The 14,727-nt window shown below is 43.9% G+C and overlaps 1 protein-coding gene and 1 long non-coding RNA gene across 5 annotated transcripts in view; one reads left to right on the top strand and one right to left on the bottom strand.

Moving 5' to 3' along the window:
- PDE7B (phosphodiesterase 7B) overlaps positions 1-14,727 on the bottom strand; it is a 315,205-nt gene that overhangs the window by 13,286 nt on the left and 287,192 nt on the right. For all 3 annotated transcript variants that reach the window (XR_016441412.1, XM_090039867.1, XM_090039854.1), the window contains 3 exons: positions 8,278-8,369; positions 5,584-5,728; positions 2,646-2,742 (listed from right to left, as the gene is read on the bottom strand). Coding sequence is in view for 2 of the 3 variants with exons in the window: in XM_090039867.1 (XP_089895993.1) it covers positions 2,646-2,742; positions 5,584-5,728; positions 8,278-8,369 (334 nt within the window). In the remaining variant the exon portion in view is untranslated. The remainder of the gene's footprint in view (positions 1-2,645; positions 2,743-5,583; positions 5,729-8,277; positions 8,370-14,727) is intronic.
- On the top strand, positions 4,707-14,333 carry LOC149873164 (uncharacterized). 2 transcript variants are annotated; one of them, XR_016441419.1, is made up of 4 exons: positions 4,707-4,903; positions 8,295-8,384; positions 11,698-11,797; positions 14,125-14,333. It is a non-coding gene; the product is annotated as an uncharacterized LOC149873164 (long non-coding RNA). The 2 variants fall into 2 exon arrangements; XR_016441418.1 differs by lacking the exon at positions 14,125-14,333 and having other exon boundaries at positions 11,698-11,854.

Raw genomic sequence — 14,727 nt, 5'->3', positions numbered from 1 at the left:
CATAAAGATGTATTTTGTTTTCAAAATTAAACATGAAGGAGATTTCGTCACTGAAAAGTTCTTCCCAGATCTAGTTATTACACCAGTACAAATATTCAGCCTTGCCTCATTTACCAAATATTCAGTTAATCTATAACTGATGTCCTGGAATATACTACCTGCTTCTATGGCTTTGACAACTCATTTAATCAAAAAGCTGAAATTCTGCTTTGTATAGTAAGAATTACTGCTCACTTCTATGAAAGACACAGACTATGATTAACTACTTGGAGACCTAACTGCATGAATCAGTCACACAGGATTTATCTGCACCGAGAAAATTTGCAATCAATTTAAACTGTTTTTTAAAGCTGTTTAGGAACAGTTCAAGGAGGCTGAAAAGTATTTTTTGGAACAGGATTCAACACTACCTCAATTCCATAAAAAAAGATTAAACTTCATTAAATATACACTATCTTTCGACTGATTTTAAAGTATTTGTCTAGCTGAACAGGTATTAAGACCAATTACAACATTTCCTCACGACACCAGACCCTGGTTAAAGCAGTGACATTATATGGCATTACAAGTATTTCCCCAAGACACATTTTAAAGACTTTAGCCTTTTCCACTCATGTCAGTTGCTATGGGACTGACAGTTGGTCCCTGATAAATTCAATGTTGTGATCATCATCAAGCACTCATGTCCCATCTACAGTAAGGGCAGGGAGAGACAGACATATACCTCTGATAACTTATATCAGTTTTGTAAGCTGATGTACATTACCTTGGGATCAGGAATGGATGTGTGCACCAATCCCAAGATCAAGGCATGACAGCTAACCCTGTGACTTGCCCCTAGTTGATAGGAGAACAGGTGAGACCTGGTTAGCTGTTAGCAAACAGCTAACCTCAAATGGATGCAGACAAATCAAATGTGAACCAGTGTTAGTTGCACCTGTAGAGTTTTATCCCTGATTCTTACAGGAGTAATTCTTCAGCAGTGGTGAAGTTTCCTTGGTTTAGGAGTTTGGATTGGTCATCTGCTACTTTTTTTACACTGGTGCAGTGCTGATTATACTGATGTAAGCATTTCATCTGACAAGACCTTCTGTTACAGAGCAGAGATATCAGTAACCAATTAGACAAACTGGTACTGAACACAGTCAGGGCGCAAGTATGGACAAAGACAATTTGCATCCAGTGCCGTGGGGCTGAGCTGGGTCTGAACAGACTACAAGGGGCTTCATCCATACTTGCTGTGTACTAACTATGCCAGGTAAGAGTTCAGCTACCTGACAATGCTGGCCATCATGGTCAGATCTGATTTAATTCTGTAGTGTAATTGACAAGTTTAAATAAATTCAGTACATTGGACCAGTGGGTCTAATGTACCGTTTTGGCAGGTGTGCCACAAATTAAGCCCTGCACCCTCACCCACTACCACTCTGATTCCCTTATCCTGATTGATCTGCTGCTCTGCTATCTGCTCCCTGAACTGCCACTGTGTTGCCTACCCCTCCCTAATCTGCCTCATGCTACATACAGAGGCTGCCCATGGTATTTGTAATGCAGGTTAGCCACACCTATATTAACCCACTGTGCTTGCTTATTTAGCATTCCTACCCATTTCATCAGGCTGTGGAGAAGCTACTAAGAAAGATTTAACAGTGATTAAACACCATGTTGTCTTCTCTCCTATAGAACAGCCTAGTTTTATGGGGGAGTGAAATGGTGTAATCAGCTCACTGAAAGTCGGTCGCATTTTGGAAATAGCAAATGTAAGATAAGTTTGCAACTATTAAGTAAAACCAAGTATGATAGATGTGCATTGCATGTGCAGCCCACATCCACCTGGGTTTTGGTTCAGTGATGATTGCTAGAGGACATCTGAAGAAGATTCAGACTCTGTGCTGCTAGTGAAAACTAAGGTCTGAGCCACAGCAAACCCCCACTCACTGGGCATGTCTACACAAGACATTTACGGCACAGTTGACTAGTTAGTTCCATAGTAAATGTTTCAGCATTTACAAGTTAAGGGTGATTACACTGGAGTAAGCTAATTAACTCCACAGCAGGATAGTACTTGTACTTGAGTTTTTTACTGCACAGCAGCACACATGTAGATCCTGGCTAGGGAAGGAGAGTGCTTCAGTGCAGGGGCTGCATGCCAGGTAGCCCCACATTGGAGCATCCTTATGCCCCAGCCAGCCTCTCTGCAGCATGTTGAGCTGAGGGGTGGAGGGGCAGTTCCTGGCTGGCTGACCTCTGGGGCCTTCTGCCAGTTGGGCCTGATTTGACCTGGCTCAGTGTGCTGTGGTCCCAGGCGCACGTTCAAACAGCACACCTGGGAGCAATAAACTCTGGAGTTATTGATTGCTTGTGTAGATGCACCCACTGACACCACCTTATAGGAGCAGTCAGATCAATGAAATATATGTGGCTCTTCTCTTCTGTTTCTTCACCTCCACCTTCATTAGCAACCACTTGCAAAATAAGGCCACAAATCTGCTGTCTAGCATCTCTCTGTGGCAGATTTCAAGGGGGAATCAGGTAGGCAGAGCTGACTACAGAGCGAGTGCCACTTCAGATAAGCCAATTTCTCTTTCTTCATATTATTGCCTGAAAGTGAAAGGGGAACCTGTCTGGTACATCAGAGGACTGACCTTGCCGATAGAATTCCTCACAGACCCTTTCACTCCACTGCTTGCTCGTCTCCCAAAGCCGACAGGGATTACAAATGTCAGCACACTTGAGTGCGATCTGCAAGCAAAAAGGGAGCGAGAAAAATGATTAGCTAGCAGTCACTCAGCAGCAAATCTGCACTCCAAGGGGCTGTGAAACCGCTTAGTGGCATACTCATTGTCAAGTGGGATTAAGAATACATTTGAGAAACTGAGCCCCACCCCAACATGCCTCTTTAGGAAATGACACTTACTTAAATGTGTAACAAAATCAGCATTCAGAGCCCCGCTTTTATAGTAGTGAGAATGAGAGAAGCACAAAATTCCAAGACTGCAGAACTTCTTGGACATGACTCATGGTGGGCAAGCCAACAAAAGCTTCAGGCTGGCTCCCGCTGACTGCTTGGCTCAGCATCTGCCATTGAGGATGAGGAATGGAAGAGCCAAGCCAGTGTGAGAATGTTTGGGCAGCACTTCCTTGTGGTCTTGGTGAGTGACCTTTCATATCACTTACATTAGGGATAATTTTGATATGTGGATACAGTCCACTTGGATAGGTCAGCTGTGTTGCTGTGTACATAGCTAAGTACAGGACCCTCTGGTTTGCCTCTGGCTCTGTTTCCCTTTGCTAGGAGTTTAAAGTTCTTTGCTGAGGTAGACCTGGCGTAGGGCTGGAATGGAATCAAGCAGCTGCTGCTTCTTAGGAAGAGTATGATACACCATCATCTGCCTGCCTTATCTCCTCAAAACCAAATGTCTTCTGCCTGACTTCCTCATGGACAATGCCCAGTTGGTTAATGGGCTTGCAGTTGTGCTTCTTAATGGGTTAGGCAAGATGTATTTGTGCAAAGACATGCTAGGGCCTAGTGAAGAAAGCATGAAAAGCTTTCCTGTGTAAATTTATACTTGCAGAATGGGGGAGGATGTTCTTGTTTCCCTCAGCCAATTGGATAAAACTGGCTGTGATATTGCTTTGTGCCCACAGAGCACTGTACTAGCAGTCTTTAGTAGTTCACTCTTCTCCTTCTTTTACAGATGGGGAAAAAAGGTTCAGAGAACTGCGGTGATTTTCTGATGGCTGGATAGCCAGGAAGTGACCTACCAGTGACCAATTCATTCATAAGAATGAATGTCTCTTGATTTCTACTCTCAAGTCTAATCCACCTTTTCTGTGCCTCAGTTTCTTTTTCTAGAAGGGAGGTGACTTTTACCCTAGGTAGAATTTGTGATTCCTCCTTACTTACAAGCATCCTGCTTGATCTGTTAAGAAGTATGAACCCAACAACTTCATGTTGTTCAGGCAGTAAGAAAACATTTTGTTTTCAGGACGCAAGACAAGCAGATTACCACACATCCTAGTCTTCTGAAATGGCAGCAGCTTCTCAACTAGTTATTATTCCTTCCTTTACCAGGCTCATGTTGGCTTGAAATCAGCAAAGCACAGGTATGGTCTAGGCTCCAGGGTTCAGCTGGCAGAGCTATAAGTGTGTCTATACCTGTTTTGAGGCAGCAGGAGCCTCTTTCTGCAGCACAGTAGCGTTACCTCTGTGAGGGAATTAAGGCAGCTGGCATTAGATGAGTGTGTTCCTTCTTGCTGCCCTCCCAGGGTTTGCTTTGTACCCAAGTGGCATAACTGCTGAACAAAACTGCACAGCCATGTAGCTGCCATCTGTGGCCGTGTGTAGATGAAACGAGAGGTGTATTTGGACAACACTTTAAAGAGTGCTAAGTGCTTTTGCACTGCTTTAATGGTGTCAGTGTTTGCGTGCCTCGGCAGTGTATTGCGCATTAATTCCGGCCACTGTAGGAAATTTGGTGGTGAAATGAACCTTAAATGACTTGGGGTGCAGCAAACTAAAATTTCTTTGAGGAGTTTAAGTTTGCTGCCCCTACAGCCGTGGAGTGAAGCACTGGGTTCCATGCAGCTCCATGGCTCTTCAGGAAGCCTGTGCAGGCAGCCTGGCAGCAGCCCAGGAAAGCAGCTCTGCCCAAGAAAAGTGGTGAGCCTGACCTTTTTTTTTTCTCCTCCCTCCCTGGAGCCTGCCTGAGCTGCGTAGGGGCCCAGTGCTTCCCTTCATGGCTGTGGTGCCGCCCAGGACTGCCTGAGCCGGGTGCCTGCAGGCAGGTGCCGCCTGGAGGGGGCTGCAGCTGCTGCAGAGAGAAGCACCAGCGCCCCCCTGCAGCCCAGGGGCCGCTCTACCTGCTGGCAGCTCGCCCTCCCCTCCCCACCAGAGAAGCAGGTAAGTTAGCAGGGTGTGTGCATGACACAGGGGGTTTAATCAGCCCTAAACTGAAGCGGTATTTTTAAAAACCCACTGCTTCAATTTAGGGCCCCCATTTTATCTATATACACCCTGTTAGAACAACTGCAGGGAAGGCCTTGAGCTGGTAGTTTTACCCAGTGGTTATTTCTTGAGGTGCTTTGTTTGGTTGGAGCCTTGTTCTGAATGTCCTACTAACAACTTTGGTAGGGCTGAGAGAATCACTTAGGTTTGGTTTCCTCATTTGCTGGGAAAGAGGAATCACCAACCACTGCTAGTGCCATGATAGTGATTGCTCTTTGTGCAGATAGAGGCTGGAAGCCTTAACCAAATGGCCATTACTTAAGTCCCTGCCACCAGTGCCACTGTAAAATAGGACAGTGAGGCTGCAGTAAGAGGCTAAAACTCTTGCCTGTTGTGGGAAAGAGACAAGGTAGCCTGAGAATAAAGAAATGAATAATAGCTGATGTGAGCTACTCAGTCACTGATCCCTTTCTGAATTCATTGTATGTAGATTGTGCAAGGGAACAAGATTAGGGGTATGTTTTGTTTGCAAGGCAGGTCAGATAGCAGCAGATAGTGGGTGCCAGGATCTGAGGTAGAGGCATAGGTAACGTGCATGAAAGTTGTGATACACTGACAAGGATTCAGAAAGGTACCTGGAGCATGAAATGTCTGTCGTGTGCATCCTCCAGTCTCAAATCCTGATTGTCGAGGTGAGCTTTCAAACGGATCAAGAACTCATTTTGCCTATTGATGTCTGTTGCCAAGATCAGGGAGCCCAGCTGCTGCTCAATATCCTGTCTGCAGTCAAGAAAAATGTGCCCTTTTGAACAGGGGATTGTTGAACGTTAATAGTTTAAATCCACTTAACCTCCCATCTCCCTCTGCAGATTACATGATGACGTGAGTGGGCAGAGAGATTCTCGCGCTGTGGACTCAGCCTTATCCCCTTCCTTATCCTTTATAGAAACAACTTGTAGGATACAAGCATTTTAGCTGCCTAAGGGGAGTCATGTGGAAGACGCAAGGAAGCAGAATAATGGTGTTGGCATAGACAGCCCAGGGAGCTTCCAAAATGTAGTGTGAAGACTGAAAACTACACAGCATGATATATTACTGGGAGGACACAGAAAGCATGCAGGAGAATGAATAGCCACATCGAGTTCCAGTTTGGCAGCCATACGCAGAACAGGGAACTGAACTTCATTGCTCTAAAGAACAACTAAGAAGACAGACTGGATGCTTTAGGAGATTACCGGTGGGAGATGGACTTAATTTGCATTCTTGCCCAAGTCACCAGTGACTAAAACTTAGATGTGGCAAGCTGCTGGGTGACTTGAATCCAAAGGATTTGTCTCCAGCTCCTGTAGCACTGTGCACGCATGCACACAAACAGCTGCAGCAGAAAAAGCAGCACATCAGTATTAGCCCAGATTACATCCAGTCTTTGGCTTTTCTGCCCAGGCTGTCATTGCTCCCACAAGGCAACAGTAAAGTTAAATACTATCCTGGTTGCGTGGATGACGTCTAGGCCATGTCTATGCTAGGGAGACCTTCTCTAAGAGCTAAATCCTATTTCATCTTCACGCACCTAAGTGGCAGTTACATAGCTGCATAATGGCAATTTTGGCACTTATGTGAGGTTTGGAGTCCATATAGATATTTGTGCCCTGTGTTTCTGTGTTGAGTATATTCAGTAGCCTGAACTCTGGCTGCATAGATGTGCAAGGGAATATCATCACCTGAGTGTTTGCATCATACCATGCACATCCTAAAATTTTATTTTTAGCAAAACCACAATTGGTGCTGGGGGGAAGGTGAAGAAGCCGAGTGGTTAGGGATCTGCCCAGGGAATAGGAGACCCAGTTTCATCCAGAGAGTGTTTGAACCTCTCTCTCCTACTTTCCAGCAAAATGTTCTAAATACCAGGTTACAAGCTGCATGTCAGCCAGAACAATCCTCCACTGGCAGCTAAGTGGGGTCAGGAGGAGGGAGAGAAACCAGAGGGAGCGGGGCTCAGGAAGTTGGCTGCTGCCCTACAAGGGAATGGGTTGTACCCAGAGTTCTTGCCCTCAGTGGGGCTGAAACTACTGCAGTGCTATTTATCCACTTTATGCAATAAATAATAAGTACAAAGTGTGATGAACCAACTTCAAGAGGAAGGATGGAGAGAGATGTGGCTAATAACTCCTGTTACCTAGTGGTTAGAGCACTGAGCTAGGTAGCAGGAGATGCAAATTCAAGCCACCTCTGGGCAAGGGGGTACACCTAGAATCTTTTTCTCCTTGTCCCAGGGCAAATATGCTAGCCACTGGGAATTTGGGCTAACAGCTAGGAGGGCTCCTTCTCCAGATTGTACCCCCAGCAACTTCAAGTAGAATCTAAGCCATGCTTACATGTCAGTATTGCTGCTGGTAGCTACATAAGCATCACTTAGGCTCAGGATGTAACAACATGTACTGATCTCAGAGGCAAAACCAGCAGCAGCAGAAAGGAGGAGTCTGAAGGAGGAACAAGGAGTGAGGGGGAGGAGACAGGAAGTGGAGGAGAGTTAGAGAGGCTGGGGGAGAACAGCAGGCCCTGTAACAGCTCTGTAAGAAATGCTATAATAAAGACACTGTTTATATGAAGTAGGAAGCTGTTCCTTGATTACCCAGACAGGGGCACCTGAAACACAGGAAAGTGCATCTGGATTTAGCTCAAAATTTTCCATAATTTTTTACGTCAGTTCTGAACAGGTTTAATTGATCTAGTGTAAAAAACCCAGTGGGGACCTTCAGAGCTTTGCTACACTGGGACTCCCCCCATTGCTAGAGAACTACTCAATTTGCAGTTTTGCAGTTTTTGCAGAAACCACAAAATCCAGGCTTGTCCACGAAATCAACAGCCACAACAACAACAAAATACTAAAAATAAAATGCTGGGAGAGGAAGCTGCTGGGGTGGCAAGATGGCAGCTGCCCTGTCGTCCCTCCTCCCCACCCAGGGCCTCTCTGTCAATCAGTACTGAGGGGTGGGGCCACCGTGAACTGACTGTGGAGTTAGAACTTTAAGTACTGATCAATCCACAATAATTTGCAAGTCCCCCTATGATTTAGGTAGACCCTCTCCCTTTGCTAATACTGGTGAAGTCATACCAGCAGTGGTAACAGGGGCACATGTCTAGAAAATGTCCCTATGGTAGAACTAGAGCAGATGTCTCTCTCACTAATTGGCTGCTCTGCTTTGCTCCGTCCTAACTTGCTTGGAGTCCCTTGGTCTCTGCTTTTGTTGTTAGATCAAGCAGTCAAATAAGCCAGTGACTGGTTTTCTGTGGAATTCATCAGCATGTTTCTCATGAGGTGCACTTACATCATTTCCTTTGGCAGATGGGCAAGGAGCCCTGATTCTCGAAGCATGCCTATTGTGGATCGCCAGTGATGATTTTCTAAAACTGAGACGTTCTGGGGAGAGAAGAGGTAAATAAGTACAAGCATACCATAGATAAGCATCTCGTACTTAGCACAGAAATTCTGTATTTACCAAATCAAATGATAGATCAAAATATAATTGAGAATTTTCTAGCAAAACAAGCTTAATTGTAAAAAATACTTGTTTCTTGAGCCCAATATGTTTTGCTGAACTTTCACTAAATTGAAGGCAGGATGCCAGGGTCCTGATTTCTGGCTGGCTAGCCCAGGGTTGGGGCAGCTGCACTGCTAGTGACCAGGGCCTTGAATTAGCCCCAAAGCCCTGTCACTAAGTGACAAAACCCAAGCTTTGATTTGTATTGATTCCTGTTAGCAGTGAAGAATTTGTGTGTCCATTTAAGAGCAAGCTGGATTACATTCTGGCATGCGCACTGACTGCAGCGTGATTTATAAGTCCTGAATGATTGAAGAATCTTTACTGTGGGATGAAACATGAGCCAGAAAGAATCCAGCTTGCTATCCAGCTTTCACACTCTGGTTGTAGGGCTGGCAGCGAGATAAGAAAAATTCCATGCGGTGGGTTTGCCCAGCAGCCAGGAAAGCTGGGAGCCACCGCTTGGTAGAACTGTCATTTTTGTTAATTTCATGCCTGCTGCCAACACTGAAACAAGAATGTCAATTTCACTGGGCAGCTACAAGGGCCAAGAAGCTTCCAATTCATAGGAAAATTTTAAAAGATTTTGCTTCATTCTAATTCAAAGTTAAACCATTCTTTTTTTTATTTCTTTACAGGGAAATTTTCTATAAACCGGAGTCTATCTTTGGGCCAGTTCTATAACTAGTCTAGCTAATAAACATAACCTGCCTTTGCTAGCGGGCAACACCTGATGCTGTAGCCACACACCCAAAATCTCATTCAATGTCTGGTTAACCCTTAAATGCTACAAATGATAACCCAAAGATAACTGGCTTATTGTAGGGGGTCAGAGTCCTCTCCCCTGCTGAGTATCTTGATACACAGTGTCAATTTTGAGATCTACAATACTTTGTCTCACCTAACATTCACAGAAAGCATTTATTAAATGCACTGCACAGAAAAAAAAAAACCTGTAGAATTGATCCCCTCAATAAACACGATTACTTTTCACATTAATATTACAAGTGCTGCATCTATTTTTTCTTTTTTCCTGACTTCCCCCTGCTCTCTCTCAGGTTTTGCTATCATATCGTCCTCCTACCACCTTTTTCATTCCTTGGCTGCCTCATCTCTGAATTCCTTACTTCTTTTCTATCCTTTGCTCTAAATCTCCCATCTTGCTACTCCATGCCTACTATCCTGTTTTGCTCAGATAGTTTCCTCATCTTTTCTGTCCCTTGATAGGCAATGCAGCAGGAAGGGGGGAAAAATCAATATTAGATGTAATTTTTATACAACACACAATTTGTCTGAGGAACTTATTTTTGCAAAATTTATTTAGGCCAAGTGCTGACCAGGTTAAAAGAAAAGAAAAAGAAATGCAAGACAATAAAAGTATCCAGAGTTGGCAAAGAAAGGATTAAAGTTAACTCAAGAGCTGCCTCAAACAATGGAAGATTTTGTTGATCAAGTTATTCCAGAAGTGCCTACAACATTTACTGCCCCATCTTTTAAGATATTTAGTATTGTCCACAATTGTAAATATGACAGTAGTTTTTGCCATCTGTAAAATGGAAACAATAATACTGGCTTCCTCTGTAAAATGCTTTGAAATCTCCTCATGGAAAGCATTGAGTAAGAGCTGGACATTATTTATTTATCACAGAAGGGGGAGCAATGGGAAGATCCAGCATAGCAAATCTTATCTAAGCTGAACCTCAAAGTGAAAATGGAAAGACACTCTACTACTAGCAGTAGAGGATGAACCAGAAAACATAATCAACTGACCATCCTGCCAATTTCATACTGAGGCTCTTCTCATACATGGAGCTGGAGTGCTGGAAGCCAGGATGTAGCCCCAAAGGCTTTGCATTCCACTTGCAAGGATTATATCCCAATAGTCTGCCTTGTACCCTAAAGCATGAGGTTTCATTTCCTTACTAATATAGTTTGCTCAGTCACAAATATTAAGAGTGATCACAGAACTGTCATCCTCCTTTTCAAAATTAACCATAATATTTGACACCAGATCCCCTAGGGGGATGTCTTCCACACACCGACTCTATGCCCTGGTCCTGGTCCTTGGCTATTCATATCACTGGGCATTTTACCATGGATTTCAATTGGAGTGAAATCAGGGGATAAATGAAGTAGTATTTAATTTTTGTTCTAATGCATTGCCTATTGATCTGATAAAGGGATGCCTTGTTTTTTCATTATGGGATGGGGTTGAGACAAAGCCTAACTCTTTTAGGGGTCAGATTTCATTTTTTTAGCTCCTTGAAGCATATTTGGCTCTTCATATTTTCAAACTATGTGATGCTCCTTTGTGTAATTATACCACATGTAATTCCATCATACCCCTCTCATCACTTCTATCTCTCTTTGGATCTCTACAATGTCAGCTATATTTTACTGTGCTTTAGGTGAGATGACCAACACTGGAAACAATGTCCAGATGAGAAAGAACAGTTGTTTGCTGTATCATGTACAATGTAGTCTGCTTTCCTTTTTAATATACCATACACATGATTTATCTTTCCAACTGTAACTGCTTACTTGAAGGAGACTGTTATTGAGGTATTGATGCTGATTACTCAGTCTTTTTCTTTCACGGACCTAACAGTTTCAGATCCTGGGCCTTTAGATTACTTTTGGCAGTACACACTGCCGCCCAAACGCATCAGGACTGTCCCTATAATTTTGTAGCTCTGAGTAAGCAAAATAAATTAAATGTAAGGAAGACACTGCAACCATTTTGTCTGGCTTTTCACCTATGAATTCTTAGGACTAAATCAGGCTGTTCACAGCCTGAACATACAAACAGGCTGTGTGACCAAAAACCCTGGGACCATAAGCATAAGTACCGCCTTTTTCTTTCAAGCTGAAGAAGCCCTCATGGAAGCTATCTGCAGACTCGGGGCTGTAATAGAACATATATAGTTTATAAAATCTATATAGATTTTGACTACTGTCTGTATTAAATAGATCTTGGTTTATTCCCAATGTCTAGTCAGATTCCTTGGAGATCACCATCTCTTTAAGTCCTCAGATGGGTGACACAGGTAGTGATAAAAGCTATGATGAATGTAACATGCAGCCTTGGGAGATGTTGAGGAAACAGGAGAATTTAGTATTTTTGGGGTTGTTTTTTTCATGCTAGTTATGAGAAATCAGAAATCAAGAGAAGAAAAACCATAACTGAGGGAAGCAATTTGTTTACAGGCTGTTATGGGAAGATGAAGGGAATTTCGAAGTTGCGGGGAGGCAGTTCCTGGAAGCGAGCATGGCATTCTAGTGCACGCATCTCCTAAAGAAGGCTTAGGTAAATATAAAACAAAGAGCAGAGATCTGTGAGAACACACATGAAAGTGTGGATAAAATAAAGAGTTAACTTAAGAATTGTTAATTGTTCTTCTTTTTTTATTTATTTATTTTTTGTTAGTGCTCCAGGAAGGATTTGAGACCTCTCTCTACCTCATTTCTTTGACTTTTTTTTCAGTGTATTTAAATAAATAACACACGGGATCAGGGGTGACCCGTGCCTCCTGAGACTGAAGGGGCACAATTTGTGGGTGGGCCTGGGGGCAGGCCAAAAGCCCCATATCCACTCTTATACTTCTGTGACATGGTCCTGGGGTCTGTACTGTTCAACATCTTTATCAGCAATCTGGGTGTAGGAGTGGAAAGCACGCTTTCCAAATTCACTGATTACACCAAGATGTGGAGTGAGATGAGCATGCTGGAGGGGAGGGACCGAATCCAGCTAGATCTAGACAGGTTACAGCGGTGGGCGGATGAGAATAGGATGAAATTCAATGCAGACAAGTGCAGGATGCTGCATCTAGGGAGAAGGAACCAACAACACACCAATAGGCTGGGGAACTCCCTTCTTGTCAACATGGTGGCAAAAAGGGATCTTGGAGTTATTGTTGACTCCAGGATGAACATAAGCCGCTAATGTGAGGAAACGGTCAGTAAGGATAGCCTCACCTTGTCGTTCATCTACAGATGCATCACAATCAGGTCCAGGGAGGTGATACTCCCCCACTATGCAGCGCTGGTCAGGCCGCAGTTGGAGTACTGTGTCCAGTTCTGGGCGCCGCACTTCAAGAGGGATGTGACTAACCTTGAGAGGGTCCAGGGGAGGGCCACTCGCATGGTCAAGGGGCAGTGGGTCAGGCCCTACGAAGAGAGGCTGAAGGGCCTGAACCTATTTAGCCTCCACAAGAGAAGGCTGAGAGGGGATCTAGTGGCTGTTTACAAACTCACTGGGGGGGACCAGCAGGAATTGGGGGAGGCTCTGTTCCCCTGAGCATCACCAGGGGTTACTAGGAATAATGGGCACAAATTGTTAGAGAGAAGGTTCAGGCTGGACATCAGGAGACATTACTTTACGGTTAGGGCTGCCAAGCTCTGGAATGGGCTCCCAAGGGAGGTGGTGCTCTCGCCCATCTTGGGGGTCTTTAAGAGGAAGCTGGACAGATATTTGGCTGGGTGTTATTACCCGCACTCATTCCTGCCCGGGGCAGGGGGTCAGACCTGATGATCTGTTTAGGTCCCTTCCAACCCTAGCACTATGAAACACTGTGAATCTATGAAGAACTTCTTTATGGTTAGGATTGCTAGAATCTGGAATGGGCTTCCAATGGAGGTGGTGCTCTTCCCTACCCTGGGGGTCTTTAAGAGGAGGCTAGATATGCACCTGGCTGGGGTCATCTGACCCCAGTACTCTTTCCTGCCCAGGGCAGGGGGTTGGATTCAATGATCTGCTAAGATTCCTTCTGACCCAAACATCTATGAATCTAGCAATGTGTTTGCTTAAAGCACAGCTCCCATTTACCTCAGTGCAAGTGCTCAGCACTTCTGCAAATCAGACCTGAGGGTTTCAAGTGGGCATCTAGAAAATGAGGGATATACAGTTAGGCCAGGTACAGACATTACACTTTTACCAGTGTAAGTGATTGGTAACCAGTTTATACCCGAAACACAACAGAAGTTCAGCACAAACAGATTGATTTAAAAATAGTGCAATCCAGTCTACGATGTGCCCCCCACATCAAAGGGAGAATATGTGTTCTGCTCGCTACCAATCTAAACTTTGCCACTTACAGAAAACCACATGACTTAGATCAATTCTGCCTTCGACTTTTTGAATGTCTGTACCTAGCCTTAGTGACTCCCTGTGGTAAGTGTGGTTTAGAAAACTTACCCAGCATCACATCAGGAACTCTACACCTGATCTGGGGAGACAATCTGTTTGTCAACTCTATTATTCAGCTGTCTTAAACACAACATCCTCTTTTCACTCTCTCCCATGCTCCATGTCATTTACCTTCCAGTTCTGCAATGGATAGGGCATAGTGCCTATGAAAAACAGCTTCCTTCACTATCTATACTACCCTAAATCAGTCCCTGAGCTGGTTTGTCCAGCTTGTGGGGAAAAAAATATCATAATGCATAAATACAGGGGAGCTGACACTAAGTTTGATTTGATGACCTTGGTTTTTGCAGTTTCTCCTGTTTAGTGCCTCATTTTGGTATCTTAAAAAATATCTTTTAACATAACTGTTGGTATGTAATTCTTTGGTTTTCTAAAAAGCAAACTAAACACCCCAAAACTCTTATCATGTGGAATATTTTCCTTCACAGAAATCATCAGCAAGGTTGAAACCTTTATACCCTGCACATAACCCACTGCCACTTGAGCTAATGCAGCAAGTTGTCATCCTCTGTGTGGACCAACACTAGAGTGGGGTAAGAACACAGGAGCACAGGCGTGGAAGGACATCATGGCCAGTTTCCTACTATTGCAGACCCCAGGTCATCTAATCTCTTTCATAAATACTGAGCTCCATCTCAGAAGTAGGCTTTTTGCCCTCAGTACTCTGCTTGGAAGATTGTTCGAGAACCCTGCTGCTTCAGTAGTTAAGAACCTAAAATTATTCGTATTGATTTGTTCTTCTGCCAATATTGTCCTTTAGTTTCTTTTTACCTGTTTCTCCCCAAATGTTCTTTCTCAATTGTTGTTTTACAGAGTGAAACAAATCAAACTTTTGTATTTCTTTCTTACAACATAGTCTCTCTATTCTTCTGGTCATCTTAGTAGTCCTTCTCTGCACTTGTTTCAGTTTGAATCGATTATTCTTGAACATAAGTGACCAGAAAGGTACTCAACAAGGTCTCAAAACTGATTTGTAGAATGACATTGGAAATATATCCAATGGATACATCTCTACTGGAAATAGATCCTAG

Source organism: Crocodylus siamensis, chromosome 1, assembly GCF_052110815.1.
Source record: "Crocodylus siamensis isolate JL-2025a chromosome 1, ASM5211081v1, whole genome shotgun sequence".
Taxonomy (NCBI): domain Eukaryota; kingdom Metazoa; phylum Chordata; order Crocodylia; family Crocodylidae; genus Crocodylus; species Crocodylus siamensis.
The sequence above is the reverse complement of the archived record's forward strand: the minus strand, read 5'-3'. Positions and strand labels throughout refer to the sequence as shown.